Here is a 26,675-nt window from a genome sequence, read left to right on the forward strand (position 1 = left end):
TGTGTACCCCCTTCCACGGATAGAAGACGCATTGGATCGGCTCTACAACGCTAAATACTTCTCGTCGACGGACCTCAAGTCTGGCTACTGGCAAATGGAAGTCGACGAGAGAGATCGCGAAAAGACTGCCTTCATGACGCCAGACGGCCTCTACGAGTTCAAGGTCATGCCATTCGGTCTGTGCTCGGCGCCTGCAACGTTTCAGCGCGTCTTGGACCCGGTGTTAGCCGGACTGAATTGGCAGGCGTGCCTTGTTTACTTGGATGACGTTGTTGTCTTCGCCGTAAATTTAGACGATCATCTTAGGCGGCTTGCGACAGTGTTAGAGGCCATTAAGTCATCAGGGCTCACTCTGAAGCCGGAAAAGTGCCGCTTCGCTTACGATGAGCTTTTGTTCCTAGGCCACGTCATCAGCAAATCAGGACTACGCCCCGACCCACAGAAGACAGCTGCCATCGCAAAATTCATGCAGCCAACCGACAAGAAGGCAGTGCGCAGATTCCTTAGCATGTGTGCCTACTATAGACGCTTTGTCAAGGGCTTTTCATGCATCGCGCAGCCGCTAACACATCTAACCAAATGTGATGTCGAGTTCAAGTGGGAAACGCCGCAGGCCAAGGCATTTCAAGAACTCAAACGACGCATGCAGTCGCCGCCGGTACTTGCACACTTCGACGAGGACGCCGATACCGAAATCCACACTGACGCCAGTAGTCTGGGCCTCGGTGCCGTCCTAGTCCAGAGGAAAGAAGGACTTGAACGGGTGATATCGTATGCTAGCCGGTCACTGTCAAAAGTGGAAAGCAATTATTCTACGACTGAGAAGGAATGCCTCGCCATCATTTAGGCTACAGCTAAATTCCACCCTTACCTCTATGGGAGGCCATTCAAAGTCGTCAGTGATCATCACGCGTTGTGTTGGCTAGCTAACTTAAAGGACCCTTCAGGACGGCTGGCGCGGTGGTGCCTCAGACTGCAAGAATATGACGTCACGGTAATATACAAGTCCGGAAGAAAACACTCCGACGCCGACTGCTTATTGCGCGCCCCCATCGATCTCCCGCCGCAAGACGACGAGGATGACGACGCCTTCCTTGGGATAATAAGCGCGGAAGACTTCACCTAATAGCAACGAGCAGACCCGGAGCTCAAAGGCCTCGTCGAGTATTCGGAAGGGCACACCGACGTTGTCCCTAGGGCATTTAAGCGCGGGTTGTCTTGGTTCACACTACAAAACAACCTGTTCGTGAAGAAGAATTTCTCACCAGTTTGCGCCAGCTACCTTCTTGTTGTACCGTCAGCGGTGCGTCCAGATACTGCACTCCCTACACGACGATCCAACCGCTGGGCACCTCGGATTCTCCCGGACGCTGTCGAGAATACAGGAAAGGTATTACTGGCCGCGTCTGACCGCCGACGTCGCCCGTTACGTCAAGACATGCCGAGACTGTCAACGGCGCAAGACACCACCGACAAGGCCAGCAGGATTACTACAGCCGATCGAACCTCCTCGCCGACCATTCCAGCAGATTGGGATGGATTTGTTGGGGCCGTTTCCGATGTCAACATCCGGGAAGAAGTGCATCGTCGTGGCGACGGACTATCTCACCCGCTTTGCTGAAACTAAAGCTCTACCAAAAAGCAGCGCAGCCGAAGTGGCGAAATTTTTCGTCGAGAACATCCTGCTGCGGCATGGTGCCCCAGAAGTCCTCATCACCGACAGGGGAACGGCTTTTACAGCAGAGCTCACCCAAGCTATTCTTCAGTACAGCCAGACAAGTCACAGGAGGACAACTGCCTACCATCCGCAGACGAACGGTCTCACGGAGCGCCTGAACAAGACCCTCGCCGACATGCTAGCAATGTACGTCGACGTCGAGCACAAGACATGGGATGCGGTCCTGCCGTATGTAACCTTCGCTTACAACACGGCGGTGCAAGAAACAACACAGATCACGCCGTTTAAGCTGGTTTACGGCAGGAACCCGACGACGACGCTCGACGCCATGCTGCCCCACGTCACTGACGAAGAGAATGTTGACGTCGGTAGCTATCTCCAGCGCCGAAGAAGCCCGACAGCTCGCCCGCCTACGGATCAAGAACCAACAGAGGACCGACAGCTGACACTACAACCTCCGACGACGCTGCGTCGAGTACAAGCCCGGCGACTGTGTTTGGGTGTGGACACCGATACGCCGACGAGGACTGAGTGAGAAACTATTGCGCCGCTATTTCAGACCCTACAAGGTCATTCGACGTATTGGCACACTGGACTATGAGGTCGTGCCAGACGGTATTTCGCATTCACAGCGGCGCCGCACACGATCTGAAGTGGTCCACGTGGTGTGTCTCAAACCCTTTTACAGACGCTGACGAACTTCCTTATTTTTGTTTTCTTTGCTACGGGTGTTCTTCTTTATTACTTTATTTGTATGCAGTAAAGCCCCTCCATACAGGTTTCCGCCGACCAGGTTAAGTACCGCCAACCTGCCCTCCTCCTCCACACTCCTCTCCCACTCACCCCCTTAGCCTCCGGCTTCAAGCGGAACTTACATAGCTGCAGCTTCCTGTTCCGAGTGGAAGTGACACTTTGTTTTTTAGCGTTGTTTACTTTCATGCCACTGGAGAGGCTTTAATTGCACGAGCTACGGTTGAAACTGTGAATGCGATTCCATCCAAGAACCACCGCCTACTCTAACCAGCGATCTGCTCGTGTTTGCTGCTTCGCGTCAACCTACGACGGGTTGTGGCACGAGCGACAACGTACAGTGGAATGTAGTGCCTGGGCGCCTGGAGACCACTGCCGTTTTTCGCGCATTTGGACAACAGCGACCACGAACTACTACTTCAGCGGAATACAACAGCTTGTCCCCTTTGCATTCTTCTTATGGTGACTGCCACAGCTCTGCTAAGCATGCGCGGATGTCTCACCATCGTCTAACATCATTCAAAGCCGAAAGTTCCGCAGTGCAACTCCAGGAAACGGAAACGCCGGAACCGGAAATACCGGAACTGGATTTGGTGTGAGGGGAAAAGGCGGTGCACAACGAAGGTTGGTCGCTACTTAAGAAAGCGGCGGTGGCGCGTAGATGCAGGGGCTTTAGTATGCAGCATCGGGTCGATGCTTTTTAAGAGGGGGGTATTGACACGTGTACTTATCTTTATCGGGCGACCACGTTTCACCGCCTAACAAATGTAATCACACAGCGCGGGACGCGCCTGCATGTATACGAAGATTCTGGAAAGTTATCGATGCTTCTACCTGGCTGTCTGTTGTCGCCGAACCTTGTGTTATCTGATTTCATCGCGTGACGCGAATGGTGTAGAACTTTGTGGAAGGCACGCGGGTCCGAACGATTAGTCTGGAACATTCGATGACTGCTGTACAAAAGCCGACGCGCTCGACCCGCTGATCAGATTTTCGACGATCGCCGACTGTGTTCGCCGCTCTCGTTGTGCTTTAAGTGTAGCCTGTTTTGTGGGCACAGGTTCGGTTCGCCGAATAAAAGCTAGTTTTGCCTTTCACAGTATTGCTACTGTGTTCTCTGACGTCACGACCACGTGACATTGTACAAGACGCCATGTCGTAAACAAAAAGACAACAATCCTCGAGCGATGTGCCGGGGTATTGATGGTTTCCTCCCTCCAGATGTTTGAATATAGGCCGTAGTGAGTCGTCTGCACACTGCCGTGTGGACAAATCAGTAACGCTTACGGCCCCAAGGAAAACGCCGTCGTCCTCAATGTCTTGGTCGATAGTGTCGATGGGGGCGCGCGACAGTGCGCCAACGTCTTCGTGTAGGCGACCTGACTTGTGCACGATGGTCACGTCATACTCCTGCAAACATAGACTCTACCGTGCCAGTCGTTCAGAAGGGTCCCACAGATTTGCAAGCCAGCATCACGAGTGATAATCAGTTACATCTTTGAATGGGCGCCCGTAGAGGTAAGGTCGAAATTTGGCCAGTGCCCATACGACGGCAAGACACTCTTTCTCTGTAGTGGTGTAGTTGGTCTCTGCACGCGATAGCATGCGATTTGCATAGGCGATCACTCTTTCAATACCTTCCTGCCGTTGTACAAGCACCGCACCAAGACCAACGTTACTGGCGTCTGTATGAACTTCCGTGTCCGCCTCCTCATCAAAGTGGGCCAAAACTGGTGCTGACACCAGATGCTGTCTAAGCTCAGTGAAAGCAGTCTCTTGCTCTGAGCCCCAGACGAACGATACATCGTCCCTCGTGAGTCGAGTCAGCGGCTCCTCCATCTTCGAAAAATTTTCAATGAAACGCCGGTAGTATGCGCAAAGGCACAGGAAGCCTCGGACACCTTTCTTGTCGGTCGGTGTTGGAAACGTGGCTAAGCGGCAGTTTTCACAGGATCGGGGCTAATGCCTTCTGCGCTGACTACGTGTCCCAGAAACATGAGCTCTTTGTAGCCGAAATGACACTTCTGAGCCTTAAGAGTGAGGTTAGCTGATCGGATGCCTTCGAGAACTTGCTGCAGTCGTTTCAGGTGGTCGTCAAATGTCGCCGAAAAAACAACCACGTCGTCGAGGTAGACGAGGCAGCTTTGCCACTTCAGACGAGCGAGAACGGTGTCCATCATTCGCTGGAAAGTTGCTGGTGCCGAACAGAGCCCAAAAGGAAGTACCCTGAATTCGTGAAGGCCATCTGGAGTGACAAAAGCAGTTTTTTCGCGGTCTTGTTCATCTACCTCAATTTGCCAGTAACCGCTCTTTAGATCGAGAGACAAAAAATACTTAGCTCACCGCAACCTGTCTAAAAAAGAGTCATCGATACGTGGTAGTGGGTACACGTTCTTCTTGGTGACATCATTGAGGCGTCTTGTACGAGAGAGTCGCTCTTGTAAAGACAGAAACGAAGCGTTCCGTCTTTTTTCTTGACCAGAACGACCGGGGACGACCACGGACTGTACGAAGGCTGAATGACACCATCATCTAGCATCTCCTTGACTTGGGCTTGAATTGCCTCACGTTCTTTCGGCGAGACACGGTGAGGCTGTTGTTTGATAAGCCGTGTGTCGGCGGATCTCGTTATTCGGTGCTTCGTGATTGGCGTTTGGCCCTCCTTAGTAGACCAAGCGAAGCACGCGCAGAATTCGTTCAAGAGTTTCTGCAGTGCGCTCTTTTGGTCGTCCGTAAGCTCGGAGTTTACATCGATGTCTTTGAGCAAACCGTCGTCTGTGTCCACTTCAGAAGCAAAGCACTCGACGATTTCCGTTGATGATTCGGCGTAGGCGGGCGGCAGTGCCACGAAAAATGTGCCGATGCTCAAAGGTAAAGTTGGTAATGAGGACCGCTGTCTGGCTAGCACGAAGTTCCACAAGGCTTCACGCTACACAAATACCTTGGGTCAGCAACATAGAAATGTTGCCTTCTACAATGGCTTCACCGTCTTTTAGCTCGTCAAACTTGACCGGAACCATAACACTCGCATGCGGCGGTATCGTGATGCTGTCGTCCGAAACGCAAAGTGCGGATCTGTGTCCAACGGCGTCGGTCTGTGTTGTTGCCCTTTGCGTCGAGAAAGTGATGCAGGGCTCGCGAAGGTCAATAATGACGCCATATTCCCGGAAAAAGTCCATCCCATGAATTAAATCGCGGGAACACTCGCGTAGAACCAGACAAGTGGCGGGAAAATCAGCACCGCGAATTTCCACTCTCGCCGTGCATAAGCCAAGCGGTGTGACGACGTGGCCACCTGCTGTACGAACTGGTGCTCCGTTCCAGGGCAACGTAACTTTTTTCAGAACGGTCGCCAGTTTGCCACTAAGAATAGAGTAATCGGCGCCGGTATCTACAAGTGCACTTATTTTTCTGCCGTCGATCAACACAGGTATGTCCAGTGAGATCTTGTTCACGGGAACTGGTTCTGGCGTTGTCGTGTTTTCGTTGTTCTGCAGTTGGCACGATACAAGGTCTTCAGCGCGTTGAGTATCAGCGGCCCCGCCTCGGTAGGTCGCTGACGTCAGTTTTTCCAGCGTGGACTTGGTGATCTCCCTTGCGTCGTCCTCGAGGTGGTATCATGAGCAGGGAAATATCACCGTGGGGAGGGTGAGCGTGACTGCCGCTGCGATGGGCCTGGCCTGCGCTGTTGTTCGATAAATTCTGCAATGTCGGAAGGCCTCTGGCCATAACTAGGTCGAGGCAAGTCGATAGAAAAACCCCGCAGTCCGAGTCGTCGATAGGGGCACTCCCGATACACATGACCAGTTTCGCCGCAGTGGTAGCATAGCGGTCGTCGATCGGGTGCTCGCCAAACTTCTGATTTCCTCGCGGGTGTTCGGTGGTCGTCGAAGTACAGTAGCGGAGTTGTCAGAGTGGCTTGCGCCGATTGCAACGCAACTGGCGACGCAACATAAGTAGGTGCGAAAGCTTGGGTGGGGCTCAGCAAGGTTTCTGCGTAAGTCTTGAGCCGGGACTCACTTGGCAGAGGTGGCGCTTCACTGCTGGAAAGAGATGCCCGCAGTGCCTGCTGTACTTCGTTGCGTACGACGCTGGCGAGGGAGCTGAGTGGCGGCGGCGACGTACCGTGGTGCTTCTGCTGCTCGTTGCAAACCACTGAGCGCATCAGCTCACAAAGCAAGGCGACGTCGCACCCGAAGCCTACCGGCATATCCGGAGTGCAGGCGGCTTTTACTTGTCGGTTGTACATGTTCGACCGTTGCGGAAGCGTTTTCTCCATTGCGGTGGCTTCGGTGAGGAACTCTGTGACAGTCTTGGGCGTATTCCAAACAAGACTGCCAAAGAGCCTTTACGCCTCTCATCAGATGACGCACCTTCTTCTCTTCCAACATGCTCGGATCGGCACGCTGAAAGAAACGCATCATGTCCTCCGCGTACATTGCGACGCTCTCGTTGGGCTTTTGGACGCGTGACTGAAGGGCTCGCTCCACTTTTTCCCGGCGATTGGGGCTGGAGTAAGTCTCCAGTAGCTTGTGCTGGAATTCAGGCCAGGATAACAGGGCACTTTTGCGGTTCGTAAACCATGTGCGAGCACCATCCTGGAGGCTGAAGTAAACATTCCTGAGTTTGGTGTTCCACTCGTTAAACACAGCCACGCGCTCGAACTCCGCCAGCCAGTCTTCCACGTATTTAAATGTGTCGCCATGAAATGCCGTCGGCACTTGGGGGTTCAGCAGCGTTAGGTAAGTCGGTGTCACCCTTTCCGTAGAAGTCGCAGTGGTCGCCTGCCTCCTGCTTCATCAACGCCGATAATCACCTTGAAGAGACTTTGGTCGACTTCAAGGAGAAAAGAACTAGTCATCACTTTTTCTTGGAGGTTTACAAATTCTGGGGCGAGGCCTCGGATTCGCCGGCTTGTGCGGTGAACTGGAGCCAACTCCAATTGTGCAAGGTTCTTGCTGCCCAGTGGGGTCTCCTGCATAATTCGGGTTTACCCAGCAAGCTCCACCAAATTGTCACATATACCCTGCTGAAGTATACACGCTATATGGGGATCCAGGTGTTTGCACTTCACGAAACGTAACGTTGACGAGCGATGCCGAATGAACCTCGTTCTCCTTTTCTTCAGTCCCCTTGCTGTGCCACACCATGTGGCAATATAATGAAGTATTTAACTTTTCATAACCTCTTGTCCACAGAACACCATGTAATTAGAACCTCAGTATAACGAAGTGTGTTTGCGATTTCAATGTAACAAAATTTCACTTCCGCAGCAAAGGAATGCAGAGACAATAAATGGAAACTTTTGTGGGCACAGATGGTCAAATGATTGAATTACAAGCAGGTGCTTGCAAACGCACCTCTCAAATCACACACAGCACAGCAAGAGCGACCCCCGAAGGGAAGCCGCATCATGTTCCGTATAAAGTCCATGTGCTATAAGATCCTATTGCGTCCTACGCACTTTGTGCTTTAGTTGCGAGTGAAAGTGTCCGAGGGTGAGAAAGAAAGATGGTGAATTCACGATCGACTGATGCCTCCCCGCACGAGCGAAAGGAAAGAGGGGCAGGGGAGCTCCGTCATGGTAATGTGATCAAGTGCACGTGAGGGGTGGGGGGTAAGCTAGTGCGGGTCTCGGCCGTGGTTGCGCATGATTGCAAGTGCAGCTGAGTGCACACACAGCCACGCACTCTGCTTTAGAGCTAATCTGCGGGTTGTGCAATGAGTGGGTGTGTCGAGACGCGTGGCACTATGTAAGCTGCCTTCCCACGCATTTAGTATTGAAAGTTTTGTAATCTCGAATTTGGTCACCCGTTGGAGCGAGAGGCAGACGAAGCATTTGCTTCCCATTACTGGCAGTTTTCGTGATAGTCGTTCCAGTGCGAGCGACATCATCAGCTGCGGGGGTGGAGTGGATGCGAAAGCGTGGCGGGGTTCACTTAATTCGTACTGCCTGTGCGAGGGTATCGTCGACGTGGCACGAAACCATCTCATTCGTTGCCGACTCCCAAATTCATCAATTCAAATTGTTTTCTCATTCAAATTTGCTTTTTTTTCTATTGCACTATCATTAGGAAAATTCTACGGCCCCTTCTAGTGCAAGAAAAATCGATCGGCGGCTGTATTCATTTGCATAAAAGGTTGAATTTCAATGCAATGACATTTTATTATAACAAGGCAAATTGCTGATTTCACCTACTTTGATTATCGAGGTTTAACTGTAATTCCACGTATATTTAGCCTCATTACAGTCGAACGTTGCTGATGCAATCAGTCGTACAAAATTCAAAGTGATTAGAATTTAGAAAAACTTTTTTTTTTGGAATGGCTACAGTGGGCTAAGAATTTCCTAGTTTTCAAGAGACTTCTCAGAGTAAGAAAGGTACAGCGCAGTGTACATTCGCCGATTCGGTCTCCATGAACCTGCTGAAGACACTTGAAAAGCACTTGCAATGTTTGACAGTGTACACGAAGAAAGGAGGTACAAGTTTGTGCGTATTCCAGAAATGCCTACTTGTTTAGAGAAAATAGGTGCAGAAAGCCATGAAAGGGATGCTAAAGGAAAAAATGATTTCTTCGGCAAACGACTCTTCTACAATGTCAAACATGCGCCTCTTGGTGAGTGCAATAACCAAGGACACCTCTTTCCCAAAAGCGCCAGCTCGCTCTGGCGTCGTGGGCCTTGTTACGCAAGTGCCACACTGTGTTCACCCACCGGTTGAACATGGCAAGCATGGGGAACTTTTGCTGACTGAGCCAATGTGGCCGAAATGCAAAAAAAGCACTTTGAAATCTGTGACATCACAGTGACGTACCGGCATTGAGAATTCAGCGCGAAATTGAGAAACGAAAACTTTGACCTTGATTTTCTCTCCTAGTAATGCTTTAGTGTTTTGCTTTGGTGTCCCCCTTTAAAGACTTGTTGACCCTACTCACCATTAATCATCACAATTTTGCTACCTTTGTTGTGGTTTCAGTAATTGTGTTTTTTTTTATGGATCGTGGGAATTTAAGATTTTAGCAATATTTTTCCAAGTGCCGTGAAACTCGTATAATTGAAATGGTGTTGCCAGCAAGCAAGTGTGTTCATCCACAGTTTCAGTGTAAAAGAAATTCGTTGCTGCTGTGAAGGAAAAGCGAAGCTTGTAAACTGTAGTGCAGCCAGCCAGTGGTGAAATGGCTGAATTACATGCAGTTGCTTGCAAACACATAGCAATGGTGTGGATGTGGGGACATAAAGTTTGCTGCACAAACGTGTACGGTTGCTTATGAAATGCACTGCCACAGTGTATGAGCTCCATACGCATATCGGAAAGCTCGGCACACAAAAGGTGCGGGGCACTGAGATTTAAATTATGCGCAGGCTTAGTTAATAAGCAAGTGGAGACAAGGAAAACGAAGGATACCACATCGCGTGTGTAACGATGGGTGGCACTGACTTGTACATGCAGAGCAAGTTCCGCAGTGACGGGGACGTGCGGTTGCTGCGGTTGGGTGAGGATTTGCCGCCCTGGCGCTCGGCCAACACCCAGAGCCTGGGCGCACTGTTTGTGGGCTTCGTTGACTACTTTGCCAACCGGTTTGGCTTCTCGCGCAGCTGTGCCTCGGTGCGACTGGGCGCACCCATCAGCCGCACGGAGGTGGTCGGTGCATCGGGCACGGCGCGCTCCCAGTGGAAGTACGTCTGCGTCGAAGGTACAAGTACTTCTTGCTCAAGGGGTTGGCGCCATCCATAGGACTTGCTTAGGGCTCACTCCCACTCACTCACCAAAATTCTTCTCAGCCAGGATTACTTGGATTTACTTGACAGAACCAGACTAGGGCAGGTCCACTTACACTACAGACTTTCACTCACTCAGACTTTCTTATGAATTGAACTTATAACATATTACATGACCTTCATACAAGGCTAATATGTAGCATATGCAAAGGAAAAAAAAATTATTTGACATTAAAAGTGCCAAATAGTAAAGAAAAGTTATGTAGAAGAGTCTTAACGAGCACATTAGAAAGTTCTTTATTTCCTATGCATCACATTATCTAGCAACAAACAAATCACGATGCCCTGTGGTCTTGGCACTGCTAAAACTACTTAGCTTAAGGACAAAACTTCCAAAAAGGATATTTAGAGAAATTTCAATACTGGTTTGTGTGCGGTGCATGCATGTGTTTTTGGCAGCTCAGGATAAAACTTGGTCCTTTCTGACACCGTGCAGGGTGAATGCCGGCCTTGTAAATAAATGAGGATTCTGCTAAAATTTTGCGCAATAAGAGGCTGAACTTACATAATGGCACTTTTCAATTATGATCGCGAGAGTGCCGCAGAAGGTCCGGTTTGATTTTTTGCTTTCTCAGTTGTCGAACATTACTCTAGGCACTGAGAATTCTTAAGTCCCAGTTGTTCCACAGAATCAACAGTAATTCTGTCATGGACACAATTGCTGTGGGCTGTTAATTAATATTATTAATATTGGCTATCAATCGTGCTGAGCGGGAGCACCAAGAATAGAGGACTGAAAAGAATTAGAAGTGATCATCATATGACCATCTTGAAGCCTAGTCAATAAATATACTGTATGAAGGAAAACCCTATGAGAATTAGACCTTCACCATGTGATGTGCAAGTGGTAATTTCTAGCTGCTGAACGCACGGAAAGTGTGTAGGAGTAAGCAGGCTGTAGAGTGCGTGGTGAGGGCACAGGGTCGGTGGTGACCAAGGCACCACTAAAAGCTACTGTGTACCAAGAAGACTTTTTAAAAAGTCGAAACCATAAAGGTCCTACTCCCAAAAAGTAAACGTACAGATAGGGCCCGAAGAGAAGGTAGGGTGATTTCAGAGGAGGCCTACTTGCAGTGGCTAGCAGCTTGGCGTCATCCCCTTCCTACTTATAATGCAAGGCATTCTTTGCGATCTTCAAGCGTTCTGAGTGTATCTACCGGTTTATCAAACCTCCTACGTCGTGATGCTATTGTGGTCGTTTCTTTGACTCAGTATATATCAAAAGAGGCATGAGGGGGCATGACATGCATACATAACATGAATGACATGTCATGACATGCCATATTTACTCGATTCTACCGCACCCTCGATTGTAATGCGCACCCGTTTTTCATGACAAAAAAAAAGAAAAAAAAAATGCCCTCAATTGTAACGCGTACCCGTCTGCCGTGACTTAAAGAAAGAAAAGTCCTTTACAGTACCACGCAGCTCATTCTTTCATACAGAAATACAACTTTCTCTCATTTGGAAAAAACATATTTACTCTCAAGGCACTGAAGTTGCAATATATAGAAAAAGTCGCAGTTTCATGCAAAAGGCGAAGCATCGATTACACTAACAAGTTAGTAGACAGCTATACGAAAAGTAAGGATAGTAGTTTTATCGGCCGTATAAACTTTTAAACATTCGCTTACGAACTAAATTAACAAGCACAGTGTCATGTGCACACAAGCACGAACACGTCTCATTCAGTGACTGCGGAAACTCTTTAAACGCTGGAGTGAGGAAGTGCGGTAGCAGGAGGGATGCTAATTGATATTTGTGCAGCCTCTCGCTTCGACGCAAACTAAACGATGAGTACAGCGTGGTGCGCCTACATGCGCAGACTCTTGTCTCCAACACAGATTGCTTTCAAGATAGGGGCCGCACGGCTGTGCTGTGCATAGCAGCCGCCGGTGTAGCTCTCCTCTTTGCGCCAGTCTCACACGCAAGTTTGGGGAACTCCGAATGCCCGTGATGTGGCCCGATTTCCATCAGTCTCCGCACACGTGATCAGTTTCCCTTTAATTGCGGCATCGTGATGAATGCAGTATTTCTTTGTTGTTGGCACTTCCATGCTCGTAGAGCAAATGCAGAAAACGGGAAGACGGACAGTGCACTAACCTAGGCCAAAGGAAGCATTGCCTAAGCACAGGTACTACAGCAGATGGAGAAAGCTACGGCAGCTAGGCTCGAAGCGCATACGAGGCGGCCATATTATTACGATATCATCGAACGACGAAGAAGTTGGTTGGTGCCCTTAGCACGAGCGAGTGTCAGCCTGGCTGCCTGGCTCCAGTATAAATAGTGTGTAAATAGCATCTTTCATCTGTGTCTTTCCACACGTAACATTTCTGGTGGAGGTCAGCGATCCCCGTCCTCACCACGGAACTCCGAAGTGGTCAGCACACCGAGCTTGTCACCATGCCTCCCGGTGACGAGCCCGCCTCTGCAACGGCTTCGGCTTGTCCAACTGCTCCAATCGTCACGGTTGCCCCACGCCGTGACCCAGGTGTGTTCTCTGGCCTGGAGGGACAGGATGTCGATAACTGGATCAAGCTGTATGAACACGCCAGTGCTAATAATAGGTGGGACCCAACGATTATGCTCGCCAATGTCATCTTTTATCTCGGCGGCACCCCACGCGTGTGGCACCAAATGCTTGATGACGAAATAACCAGTTGGGACAGTTTCAAAGAAAAGCTACCGGAACTGTTCGGCGACCCCATTGGGCGCAAGGCTGCCGCGAGAAAGGCTCTTGCGTCTCGTGTTCAGTCATCTACTGAGCCATACGGTTCCTACATCCTCGACGTCTTGGCTCTATGCCGTAAAGCTGATAATAAAATGTCCGAAGCAGATAAAGTGGCACATGTGCTAAAAGGCATCGCCGACGACGCTTTCAATTTGCTTGTTTTTGGCAACATCTTGACTATCGACGCCATTATAAAAGAATGCCATCGCCTTGAACAGGCCAAGAGCCGCCGTATCTCACACCACATTGCGCGGCTACCCAACACTGTTGCTACGTCGACATGTGAGGGTCGACCGCGTCAGACCACCACCTGTGACGATGTCACCCGTATTGTTCGCCGCGAACTCGAGGCCGCCTGTTTGCCAGCCTTCTCCACAACCCCTCCCGATCCGCCAGCAACCACCATTGCGATGATTCAGGCTTTCGTCAGACAGGAATTTGAAAACATGGGTCTGAACACCGTGTGTTCCACACCTTGACCCAGCGTTCCCCAGTTATCTAGCGGCCCGCCTCGTCCCCGGCAGTCCTTTTCTGCCACATCTCGCCACAACTCGTCCGAATGGCGTGCCCCTGATGACAGGCCGATCTGCTTCCACTGCTGTCGCATCAGCCACGTCGCCCGTCACTGCCAAAACCGATGGCCACCACCTCCTCGGACTTACGCTGCCACTTATTCTCGCAGCTTTGGACCTTCTGTACCCTATGTCACCCGCCATGAACCCACTACCGCTGATGCCCCTGCTCAGAACCTTAGCTACAGCCGCTCGCCCTCACCACGACGCCACCAGTCTCGTTCGCCCCAACCCCGCCGCTTCGCTTCGCCGCCTATCGCCTCCCGGACCCAGCCGGAAAACTAGGCACAGCAGCTTCTGGAGGTGAAGCTGCGTTGTCGACTCTGCCCTCAAATCCTCTGCTCACGTTACCTACTAACCGAAACCTTCTTGACGTTGATGGCTAGCCTGTCACGGCACTCATCGATACAGGAGGACATCTTTCTATTATGAGTGCTGCCTTCCGATGACGACTGAACAAGCTCGTCACCCCAGCGTCGGCATGCGTCGTCCGCGTTGCGAATGGCAGTACTGTGCCTATCATCGGCATGTGTACGGCATGTGTCAGCATCGCCGGCCGCCACACTCCTGTCCTCTTCACCGTAACTGCTCATTGCCCCCACGACCTCATTCCCGGCCTCGATTTTCTCTCCGCCCATTCTGCTCTTATTGACTGCTCTTCCAGTACCCTTCGCCTTGAGTTGCCAATGCTCGCAGAACCTTCTAACGCACCCCACTGCCGCTTACGCTCCACCGGCTTTCTTCGCCTGCCGCCAAAGTCCATAGCCTACATTGAATTGTTGCCTTTCCCACCAGTTCCTGATGGCGAGTACCTTGTCACTCCTCTGCCCGACATCCCAATAGAGTATGATGTCAACGTGCCTCACAATATACTTAATATTACTGCGAACCACACTCGCATGCCTGTCTGTAACTTTGGATTGACAAACCAAATTATACTGCAAGGTATTTGCCTTGCCACCATTGATTGTCTCAGCGACCAATACGTGACAGCGTTATCGACCGATGGTTCTCGCGAGCTTAGCATGCCCCTCGCGCCAGCCTCGGGCGTTGATCCCAACATAAAGAAAATGGTTGCGACGGACCTGTCCTCTATGCAGGCTGAAGACCTTTGCGAAGTATTATCATCCTACCGCAATATTTTCGACTTCGACGATCGCCCTTTAGGCCAGATGCTCGCGGTCAAGCATCGGATTCTTACTGGCAATGCTGCGCCTATTCACTGACGACCGTGTCGAGTTTCTGTGTCGGAACGCCGAGCAATTAAAGATGAAGTGAACAAAATGCTCGATGAAAACATTATTGAGCCTTCGAGTCCCTGGGCGTCACCTGTGGTGTTGGTTAAGAAGGACGGCACGTGGCGCTTCTGTGTGGACTACCGTCATCTGAACAGCATTACAAAGAAGAACGTCTACCCGCTCCCACGTATAGACGACGCCCTTGACTGCCTGCACGGTTCCAGCTATTTCTCGTCTATTGATCTTCGTACGGGATATTGGCAGATTGCTGTTGGTGATATGGACAGAGAAAAAACCGCGTTCATCACACCTGATGGCCTATACCAATTTAATGTAATGCCGTTTGGATTATGCAATGCCCCTGCCACCTTTGAGCGTATGATGGACTCCTTGCTCCAAGGTTTCAAATGGTCCACATGCCTCTGCTATCTCGACGACGTCATCGTCTTCTCGCCAACGTTCGACACTCACCTTGGGCGTCTCACAAGTATACTTGATGTATTTCAAAAGGTGAAGCTGCAACTTCACTCGTCCAAATGTCGTTTTGGCCACCGACAAATTACTCCTCTGGGCCATCTCGTTGACGCTTCCGGAGTACAGCCTGATCCCGACAAAACTCTCGCTGTCCGAGAGTTTCCGGTTCCGAAGATAGCCGCAGACGTTCGAAGTTTTGTAGGGCTGTGCTCGGACTTTCGTCGTTTTGTTTGAGATATTGCGACAATTGCTAGGCCTCTAATTAATCTTTTGAAGAAAGGCGTACAATTCTCGTGGGGTACTTCAGAAGCCACCGCCTTCTCTCGTCTCGTCACTCTTCTAACCTCACCACCCATTCTCGCCCACTTTGACCCTGATGCCCCTACAGAATTACGTACAGATGCCAGCGGTCATGGCGTAGGTGCCATCTTAGCCCAGCGTCGGCGTGGCAAGGATCGCGTTATTGCTTATGCGAGCCGCCTCCTAGCACCATCGAAGCGCAACTATTCCATTACGGAACGCGAATGCCTTGCTGTTGTCTGGGCGATTGCGAAGGTCTGTCCTTACCTTTACGGTCGCCCTTTTTCCGTAGTCACTGACCATCATGCTCTCTGCTGGCTCTCGTCGCTAAAAGATCCTACAAGCCGGCTTGGTCGATAGGCTTTGAGGCTACAGGAATTTTCATATTCCATGGTGTACAAGTCTGGCCGCCTGCACCAAGACGCTGACAGTTTGTCGCGTTACCCTGTTGACGACTCTGACTCCTCCAATACTGCCAGTGCTTGTTGCGTATTCTCTGTATCCCAGCTGCTTCATTTCGCCGACGAGCAATGCCGTGACGCCTACATCAGAGCACTCATCAACTGTGTTGAACACTCTCCGGCCGATGCTGCTCTACGCCTCTTCGTCCTCCGCAACGGTACTCTGTACCATCGTAACCTTCATCCGGACTGCTCTGAGTTCCTGCTTGTGATAGCTAAACACCTCCGCTCCACCATTCTAGAAGAGCTTCACGACGCACCAACAGCAGTACACCTCGGCGTATCTCAAACCTATGACCGTCTACGTCGCCGTTCTTTCTGGCTGGGCCTTGCCCGTTCCGTACAACGTTACATCGCCGCTTGTGAACTTTGCCAACGACGCAAGAAGCCTTCCCAACTCCCCGCTGGTTACCTGCAGCCGCTCGACATCCCTGCCGAGCCCTTTCATCGTGTCGGCTTGGACCTTCTTGGCCCGTTTCCGGAATCCACATCAGGAAACAAGTGGGTTGCAGTCACGGCGGACTACGCAACTCGCTACGCTGTAACCCGTGCTCTCCCGACCAGTTGCGCAACTGATGTTGCGGACTTCCTCCTACATGATATCATTTTGATGCATGGTGCTCCGCGTCAATTGCTTGCAGACCGCACCCGCACCTTTTTGGCCAAAGTCATTGACGACATCATGCGTGCCTGCTCAATACAGCATAAATTTACCACCTCCTACCACCCTCAAACGAACAGCCTCACTGAGCGTTCGAACTGCACCCTTACAGACATGCTATCCAAATATGTTTCAGACGACCACCGCGACTGGGACCTGGCTCTACCTTACATTACCTTTGCATACAACTCTTCCCGTCTCGAAACTGCTGGCTTTTCCCCATTTTACCTCTTGTATGGCCGCGAATCAACGCTAACACTGGACACTGTGCTTCCGTCCGCCATAGCTTCAACTAGCGTTTATGCCCGTGATGCAATCGCCCATGCTGACCATGCTCGGCAACTTGCGTGTGCTTGTCTACAAGTGGCTCAAGACAAGCAGAAACAACGCTACGACCTCCGTCACCGTGATGTCCATTTTGTGCCCGGCGCCCTTGTGTTGCTTTGGTGACCATCGCCTAAAGTCGGCCTTTGTGAAAAACTGCTTTCCTGTTACACAGGCCCATATCGTGTGATAAGCAAATTTACCGATGTCACTTATGAAATCGTTCTAGCCACGCCCACTGCGTCGTCCGCTGTGAGAACCTGTGACATTGTCCACGTCGCCCGACTCAAGCCCTACAACTCTCCATGCACCTTGGATATTTAACAGCATCGTGATGGTGCTTTTGCCGCCGGGGGGTAATATTACGATATCATCGAACAACGAAGAAGTTGGTCGGTGCCGTTGGCACGAGCGAGTGTCAGCCTGGCTGCCTAGCTCCAGTGTAAGTAGCGTGTAAATAGCATCTTTCGTCTGTGTCTTTCCACACGTATCAATATTGAAATGCCAATGGCGATATGGTAAAGCAGATTTAGAGTCGTACTCGATTCAAACGCATACGTAATTATCGGATTGTTTTATCGGGGAAAAAAGTCCGCATTAGATTCGAGTAAATATGGTATTTGTTATGGCACATATGTCATGACATAAATGGTATGAATGACATGGTGCAAACATGGTCGTTTCCTTAACTCAGTGTATATCTGGATATGAATGGCATGCATGCATGACCTGACATGGATGACATGACGTAAATGTCATGAGATGAAAAGCGTGCATGTCATGATATGAATGACATATTGCTTGACATGTCATATGTGTCATGACATGAATGACAAGACCCATGCAGGGGTGTTTGCATTAGCAGGCATTTAGTGTGTTGCGTCACCACGTTACTGAGCACACGAGGGTGGGCCCTTCCCACGTTTAACCGTGCCTGGCTTAGCCGTTTCCAGGAAGGGGATCCTGCGGGTTGAGCCAACGCTGAGTGTTTGGACCTTTAAAGCACTATGCAAAGGCAATACACCTCTTTGGCCTTGTCGTCAGGTAGTGGCACCCCCGGACTGACCCATCCGAGGGAAATCGGTAGTTGCCTTTTCTTGTTATCTTCTCCAATTCATCTTTCTCTCTTACTTTCCTGTCTCCTACTCACCTCTGTATTACTTCCGATCTTCCAGGCAGCAAGGGTTAACCTTGTGTGAGTAGCCAACCTAGGTTATGTCATATTCTGTTAACGTACAGCTGGCATTTACAGGACCTGTTTTTACAGGCCCTGCAGCGTCCCGTTGTAGGGCTCCATGGTGGCTGGCTGGCATTGTGCCGAAAACTTCACGTTTGCCTATGGCTATTTCCTTTCCCCGACTGCCTGTTCGCCCTCAGAAAAGAGGACGCACCGATGAGGTGTTCCAGTTTTTTGCATGACAAAAAGAAAAGTTCCAGAGATACCACATGAAAAGCTCGTTAATTCAACACCCATTAATTCGGAAATTCAGATAATTCGGACGGCTCTATTGGTGCCACTCAAAGTGCATGGTAGTCTATGAGACCAAACCTTCGTTAATTCGTCAGAATTCGGCCCCACACCGCTTATAAGACCCCTATAGGCACCCCTAATATAAGATTCCTGACAAACCACATGTCATCTACTGGCTCAACCACACAACTAGTATGGTCACAACATTCCAGAAACTGTTTTTTGATGACTTGAAGCGAAGTATGCCTCAGTTGAAACAGTGACTACTTTTCGGACAGATCAGTTTCACATTACAAAGAAGAGAATAATTTTGTGAGCCTTTGCTATTGCATCAATGATTACTGGCTGCGGTGACCAGGAACTTGCAAATATTTCAAAGGCAATGCAGTAGCAACCACATCTTTCTACAAGAACGTCAGTTAGAGAAAGTGTGCACAACAGCATGTGTTCAGGGCAGTGCACCATGGAAGGCAGTGTGTACGACGAGCAGTGGAACAGGTGCTGGAGAAAAGACTGGTCGATAATCTAAGAGAAAAATGCAAATTTGCTGCACGTTGTCGACAGCATTTTGCTTTCAAGCTGTCAGGCTTTCTACATTGCATCACTGGTTTTTCTCTTCTACTAACTGGGCGGTGGTGATTTTTTACTTTCTAGAGAAATCACAGAAACGAGTAGCACTGTGGGAAATATATGCAACTCTGATTATGCAGCACACTTTCATCATGTTCTGTATTAAACATGCTGTCCTGTACAATGAAAAACATTGTTGTATTTGCAGAACCCTTTGACCGGTCCAACACAGCTCGGGCAGTGTACAACTGGGACACTTACCAGCAGATTGTGCGTGCCTTCCATAGTACCCTGCAGGACTTGCAGAGCAGCCACAGCCCTGAGTGCCTCCTGCTGCCTCGAGTGACCACTGCTGTACAGCATGTGTCATAATTTCTTAAGACACAAAAGAAAAATGCTTCATCTGTTTTCCTTTTGTAGCATTCTATTTTAATGAAGAAATGTTTAAATTACAGCCCCGTATGTCCATGTTATTTTCAAGTTTGTTTTTAACGTGTGCCAATGTGAAGATTGCAGAATGATTAGAAAAAATTTACTTTCGCCATATACACCTTTTAGAGCTAGAAATCCGCACACCACGTAGCAGGGGCCACCACAGACATGCTGCCATTGAACACCTTCTGATGATCTTGAGGATAAGAAAGGTGGCAATGTCTCTTCGAAGGTTGATTTCACTGTTCGGCAGCTGATGCTTATGACTCTTGACACTCGGGAAAAAAAAAAGATGAAGAGGTGCATCAGTGAGTTTAGTACCACTCAGTTCACTATCAAACAGACACAATTCAATGAGTAGATGGATTTGATGGAATCCTCTTCACAGCACTTTGCTTCAACCCAGGAAAAACTCATTACATTGGAATTGCAGGTTAATGCTTCTACGTCTAAGTGTTTCAATAATACATAAAGGTTGATGATTTAGAAAATCGCAGCAGGAGAAGTAACATTCATGACCTTTATGAGGCCAGTGGTGAAACAGTATAGTCATTACATGAGACTGCAGCTACTACTTTCTTTAAAGAACGAATGAATCTGAAAGTAACCGGGATTGAGTGATGTCATTGTTTGGGAACAAGGCACACCAGCAAAATTAGGCCTGTCATATTGAAACTAGTTAACTGTCGCGAAAAGATGCATATACTACAAAACAATGGAAAGCTGAAGTGTCCTGGACTATATGTAATTGAGAATTTTTCTGGAAAAGTTCGCCATGTTAAAAAGAAATTATGCGAAAGTACAACAGGAACCTGAACAAAACTGTGCAGCTGCTGTTCGATAAAGTGTCAGCGAATAGAAAACCTTATGCCTGGGATGAAACAGAGTATGACATTCATTTTACCAAAGTAACTACAAAAGTGACACAACGAAAGGTGCCCTTCACTGAAACTGTTAAGTGTGAACTGCTGAAGTGCTCTGAACAAAACACTTGACCTTGAGCACTTGTTAACAATACATAAATGACAGGTGATTACTCTTACCGAAACGTGGCTTGATGACGGTGTTTTTGATAGTGAATTTGTTCTGCCAGGCTTTTCTGTCTACTGAAGACTGCAATTCAAGGCGAGGAGGTGTTGCATTTCTTTTTAAAGATTTTTTAAGTGTGGTGCAAATAACATACATTTGGTGTTGAAGCACAGTTTTGTAAATTATTGTGGGATAACTTATCTTTGGTAATTAGAGTTGTCTACAGGCCACCCAATTCTGATGTAAAGGTTCAAAGCATTTGACCAACCATATTTTTTCCCGAATGATGCAGAACAGGAAAGTTATTCTGTGTGGTGACTTCAATTTGCCTGCCACCACTGGTTTACATTTACTGCAGGAAGTGCTGACTTTGTAGTGAAACAGTATGGTGCCGCTTCCGTGTCTGCATGCCGCGTCGGTGCTTCTCAAAATGAGCGCCGGTAAAAATAAGAACACTCTCGCCAACAGAAGCTAGATAAACCATGTGTGCACCTTGAAGGGGATTATGTAGTTGTAATGTCTCGACTGGAAGCATTACAGCCATGCTTTCCCACATCTGGTGACACGGGAACTAAACCTACTGCACCGCCATGGCCGACCAGGAAGCCCTTGCCGCTCTTCGCCAACAAGTGCAGCAACTTAACAGCAACTGTAGGCCCAGCAACAGGTGATCCAGAACTGAGAGCAGCAACTTCAGGAACAGCAGCGGCACATCCAAAACAATTTTTCACAGCCCCGCTAGGACCATTCCTCCCAAAGCTCCGCTCTAGCGGTCGCCGTTAACGCAGGCGCTGCTACTACTGTGGCCGTCGGCGACCCGAACATCTGCCGTGTCACTGTAAAGCTTCCACCATTTTTGGCAGACCCACCGGAAGTGTGGTTCAGACAAATAGAGGTGCAGTTTTCCCTGGCACGTATCACCCTGGATCGGACGTGCCACGATTACATCGTCATCCCTTTGGACTCTTGCTGTGCGACTGAGCTTCGCAACATACTCACAAGTCCTCCGGCTGACAATTGTTTCCTGCCTCTGAAGACAGAACTGATCCGACAGCTTTCACCTTCAGAAGACCAGGAAGTGTGTCAACTACTTCAGCACGAAAAGCTCGGCGACTGCAAGCCATCACAGTTCCTGTGCCATATGCGTGCCCTCGCGGGCAACACGTGGGTTGACGACTCCCTCCTCCGAACCATCTGGCTTCAGCGCCTACTGTCATACGCACAGGCCATCCTCCAGGTTCAGCCAAATCTACCGCTGGACCAGCTTGCCCAGATCACGGTCTCTCTACCAACGGCACCACTCACAGTCCATGCCGTCAGCGCCCCACAGCCCACCCTCGAGCTCGCGCGCCATATCGACATCACCTGTCAGCTGAACTCAATTCAAGGGCACCTGGATCAACGCCCACAGTCGCGTCCCTGCAATCGCTCCCAAAGCTATGACCGCAACAACGACTCATCGTAACGATAACGGTCACTGCTACTACCATCTTCGCTTTGGTGACGGCCCTGAAATGTCAACCACTCTGTTCAGCCGGACGTCACAGAAACTTCAACGGCAGCTAGAGACTGCTGCGAGCTGCCAGCTTGGAGGCCATCGCATTTTTGTCACCAACCAAGTCGCTAAGCGGCTACTCCTCATCAAATGTGGTTCTCGCATCTGCTGCTTTCCACGGGCCTTCCTGCATGACAAACGCCCTTGGACATTCTTTGAGATAAGTGCGGGGAATTACTCAAGCATTAAGACCTACGACTCGCTCCGCCTTAACATCCACCTCAAAAACCTACGTTGCGATTTTCCATGGAGTTTCGCCATCGCTGACGTTGCAGAGCCAATTATTGTGTCCGACTTCTTAGCATACAGTGCAGTCCACTTGTAACGATATCGAAAAAGACGAAAAATATGATCGTTATAACTGATAATCGCTATATCTGGACTGCAGTTATTGAAAAAAAATAAAGAAACATGGAACATACCTTTGCAGCTCCGAAATCGAATTCGCTACTTGCTCTAAAGAATGGATGATGTAGAAAGTAGGCTGTGAAAAACAAACTTTATTTCTAGCACCAATGACCGTGTCAAGGGTTAGGCACGCCGAAATTGTCCGAAATCTGCACTTGCTTTTGCGGCAGCTTCAGCTTCACAACCGCGGTGTGCATGGATTCCAGCTGCTGCACGAAACTGGTGGCAATCCTTTAGCATGCATAAAGTCAATTAAGGATTCGATCGACGACAGTGCACTTTGCGTGGACATCGAGGTCGGGGTCAAGGAGCCACTGTCAATCTCGTTGTCACTGTCGCTGCTGCTGTCGCCACCGTCGCACAACTTTGCCGTCTGTCGAGACAGCACATCTTCAGCGATCGCTTCGGCGGTGACCTCATTGCAGAACAAGGCAGCACTGTCTGCAGTCAAAAACTCCTCCATCGGCACACCACCCGTGTCACCAGTAGGAACGAGCTCCCAGAGCTCGGTTATGTCAGCGGCTTCCACCGTGTTGGTCTCAATGGGTTGGGGAAGTTCGTCCTGATGCACAAAGCCCGCCTTTTTGAAGCAGTTGTATATGGTTGACTGCTTTACTTCATACCATGCACCATAAACGAAGCGCACGGCTTTCAAAATGCTGATCTTCAGGTCAGGGGGCCCGTACGCATGACCCGACGTGCCAGGAGCTGCATGGTCCATGGCTAAAATTAGCCACTCCAGCATGCGCCGCCAATACAGGACTTTAAAGTTGGCGATCACGCCAGCGCCCAATGGCTGCAGGCCTGCCGTAGTAGTCGGAGGCAGAAACATCAATTCGACACATGTTAGCTTCGAGTTAACACTGTGTGCGCTACAGTTGTCAAGTAGCAACACTACTTTTCTTCCTTGACCTTCAATTATTCTGTCAAACTCGAGCAGCCATTCTTCGAACAGGTCGCGGGTCATCCACGCCTTCTTATTGCTGCGATAGCGAACAGGGATATGCTGATTCTTAAAGCATGTTGGCTTCTTTGATCGCCCGATCATGAAAGGCTTGAGACGATGGCTCCCGTCCATGCTAACGCACAGCAACACGGTCACCCTAAGTTTCGAGTGCTCCCCACCGGGGCATCGATCTCTTTTAAGAGCGTGAGTCTTCGACAGCAACATTTAAAGAAACGGAGCAGTTTCATCACATTTATATATGTCCTTCTCCGCGTAGCACTCCTGCATGCCGGGCAGCTTTGTCCGCAGCCACTGCTGCTTTGCCTGTGTGTCCAAAAACGCCGCTTCCCCTACTACATTTTTGTAAACGATTCCGTGCTGCTCTTTAAAGCACTGAATCCAGCCTCCCCCAGGCTCAAAATTTGGGTGTCCCAGAAGAAAAGCGAAGTTTTTCACTTTGGTGGCAAGTATTGGCCCTCTAATAGGCACATATTGCGCGTGGGTTGTGATGAACCACTGGTAAAGCACCTCTTCGACATCGGCGTACAAAGGGTCTCTAACCCTTTTCCGCTGATCGGCATGGCCGCTGATAGCTCCTGCATTCACAGTCGCGGTGCTCCCGGTTTTCAAAATGGTTGATATCGTCGACTGGGAGAGCTCATACTTCTTCACGAGGGCGCTCACCTTGAAGCCGCGTCGAGAGTCCTACAAAATATTAATCTTCGTGTCAAGTGACACAGCTTTGCCCTTTGTTGGCGCCATCTTCAAGCTGGGTCACTGGGTTGTACCGTTGGTTGCACGCTGCTTCGGTGGCGTCAGCCTGCCATCGCGAGAGAGAGAGAGACTGAGTGTCGGAAGGGCGTCGCCGCACCACATTGCTTGTCGCTTCTTTTTTTTTCTTTCTCTCTCTTTCAGAGCGACTGTGGCTGACAAGCATGAAGCAGCTAGTGCCATCTGGTGGCGTGCTGAGCCTACTCGGGTACTCTGCGGTGTGCAGGCGGGACGTGCCGCGCGGTAATGGCGGCACATACGAACTTACGGAGGTAAACATCGCCTCGTCTCGACATCGTTCATTTCAGGGAACTAAGCAACGCAAATGTTACGATTATTTAGAACGAAAAATGTCATCCAGACGGCAAAATTTTGACCGTTATATCCGATATGCGGTGAATAACCTATCGTTATAAATGTTTTTTTCCCCATAGACCTAATGCATCAAATGGCACTCATGTCGGCTCATCGTTATAACCGATATATTGTTATATGTGGTATTGTTATAAGTGGACTGCACTGTACTACCATCATCTACCAGACTGTAGACATGACCAACTTATTAACGCCACAACAAGTCCCTCCTCGTCAGGCCAGCGTGCGACCGCCTAAGAGCCCAGCATTAGGTGCTTGCCATCCAAAATCAAATGCGCACCATGCCCTCCTCACAGAATTTCCCGACCTGACTTGACCTAGCAGGCGTCCTTGAGAGGTGCGCCACACAACCGTCCACTACATCTGTACTTCTCCTGGCCTGCCGATCTCCTGCCGCATCCGTCACCTAATTCCAGACCACCTGCTAATCGCCCAAGCCGAGTTTGAAGCCATGCTCCCTAAAGAATTGCCCGCTGCTCGGAGGGACCTTATGCCTCACTGCTTTATCTGGCGCCAAAGAAGACCGATGGCTGGTGACCTTGGGGAGATTACCGTGCCCTCAACGTCTACACCAACCCCATATACACGATTCCATCATATACACGACCTCATCATATACACGATTTTTCCCACTGCTAACATGGCAGCACCATCTTCTCAGTTGTTTTCCTCATAAAGGCCTACATGCGAATTCCTGTTGACCCGGATGACGTCCCAAAAACTGCAGTCATCACACCCTTCGGCTTATTCAAATTCCCTTTCATGAGTTTCGGCCTCCGCAATGTGGGACAAACCTTCCAACGCTTCATCGATGACATTGTCTGCGGCTTACGCTTCTGCTTCGTCTACCTTGATGACATTCTGGTCTTCTCTCCCAGCGAATAGGGCCACCGCCAGCACCTTCACCAACTTTTCCAGCGTCTTGAACATGGCTTACTCATCAACATCCAGAAGAGCATGCTCAGCGCCCCCGTTGTCACCTTCCTTGGCCATCAAATCTCTTCAGCAAGTACTAGACCCTTGCTTGACTGCATCCTCGCCCTCAAAAACAACGCTCGACCTACCACAGCAAAAGACCTCCGCCGTTTCCTTGGAATGCGCAACTTTTACAGGCGCTTTGTGCCTAAAGCGGCCACATATCAGGCCCCTCTCTACGACACGATGGCTGGCCTATGCAGCAACCAACCTGTCAGTTGGACACCACCTTTAACGCAAGCGTTCGAAGACTGCAAAACTGCCCTCTGCAACACTATTCTGGGCCCGTATTCTGAAACGTTCGCCTTCCGCGAAACTATTGCCTTGGCCTCGCCTCCGCCAACGGCGTGCCTTGATTGGCTGTTTTAACAAAACCCAAAAATAAGCGTTGCCATCTAGTGGTTCCAGCCTACGCCATTTTAACGTCATGATGTCGATGAGTGCTCTCGCCATAAATTGAATAAACGAACACTTCCTTTGGCGTCTTTTGGCATTCGGTTGGTGGTGGAGTGTACTAGAGATAAGATAGGTCGTAGTTTATAGTAGTCTTGGTGGCGTCTTACACGCGTTGTTTCGTGGCTATATTTGTTGATTCATTTTAAATAAAACATTTTACACTTCTTTATTCAACTTATTTTACCTAAAGTGGCCATAACCAATTGCAGTCAGTGTGCAGAACCCGTACTGCGGCCACTACACTTGAAAACAACACACCCGAGCTGCTCTGCGCTTGCATGGTGCGCTCTCTCATTCGATGTGAAGCGTTCGACAGCGCGTGTTGGTAGTGCACATTGATGTCACAGGTAAGCAGTTGATTGATTTATTGAATGTGAGTTTCGCAGAAGGCGAATGTTTCAGAATGCGGCCCCTGCTCTCTCATCCCAAGCCAGAGGCCCCCTTGGGGCTCTTCAGCAATGCTTGTAGCATTGCCGTTGGAGCCTCCCTCATGCAGCATGTGGACAAAAACTGGTACCCGTTCGCATTCTTTTCCAAGAAAATTTCCAGGCCAAAGCCGCCCTCGTCCTCTGGCAGCATCGCCGATGCAACTTCGGCCCTTTTGGAGACGACGTGGACAGCCTTTCTTGCCATCTATGGTCCAGCACTTTCGCCTTATCCTCGAGGCACAGCTCTGCACCATCTACACTGTCCACAAACCTATCACTTACGCCTTCTC

At 49.7% G+C, this 26,675-nt stretch overlaps 2 protein-coding genes across 2 annotated transcripts in view; both read left to right on the forward strand.

Moving 5' to 3' along the window:
* Positions 1–19,464, forward strand: part of LOC142576637 (poly(A) RNA polymerase GLD2-like) — a 96,297-nt gene extending 76,833 nt beyond the window's left edge. The window contains exons 9-10 of the mRNA XM_075686850.1: positions 9,880–10,123; positions 19,219–19,464. Coding sequence (XP_075542965.1) covers positions 9,880–10,123; positions 19,219–19,382 — 408 coding nt within the window. The 3' untranslated portion in view covers positions 19,383–19,464. The remainder of the gene's footprint in view (positions 1–9,879; positions 10,124–19,218) is intronic.
* A 1,597-nt stretch (positions 19,465–21,061) lies between these two features.
* On the forward strand, positions 21,062–21,936 carry LOC142575022 (uncharacterized). Its single transcript, XM_075683994.1, has 2 exons — positions 21,062–21,122; positions 21,335–21,936. The coding sequence occupies exons 1-2, from the start codon at positions 21,062–21,064 to the stop codon at positions 21,934–21,936; spliced, it is 663 nt and encodes a 220-aa protein (XP_075540109.1).
* Positions 21,937–26,675: the final 4,739 nt, after the last annotated feature.

The sequence above is a fragment of the Dermacentor variabilis genome, chromosome 3, assembly GCF_050947875.1.
Source record: "Dermacentor variabilis isolate Ectoservices chromosome 3, ASM5094787v1, whole genome shotgun sequence".
NCBI classification, from domain to species: Eukaryota; Metazoa; Arthropoda; class Arachnida; order Ixodida; family Ixodidae; genus Dermacentor; species Dermacentor variabilis.

Excerpts from the sequence above, each read along its gene's own strand:
- LOC142575022 (XM_075683994.1), top strand. The coding sequence starts at position 21,062 with ATGGCCGACCAGGAAGCCCTTGCCGCTCTTCGCCAACAAGTGCAGCAA. Across the intron at positions 21,123-21,334 it reads GCAGCAACTTAACAGCAACT|ACCCACCGGAAGTGTGGTTC; the intron begins GTAGGCCCAGCA and ends CATTTTTGGCAG.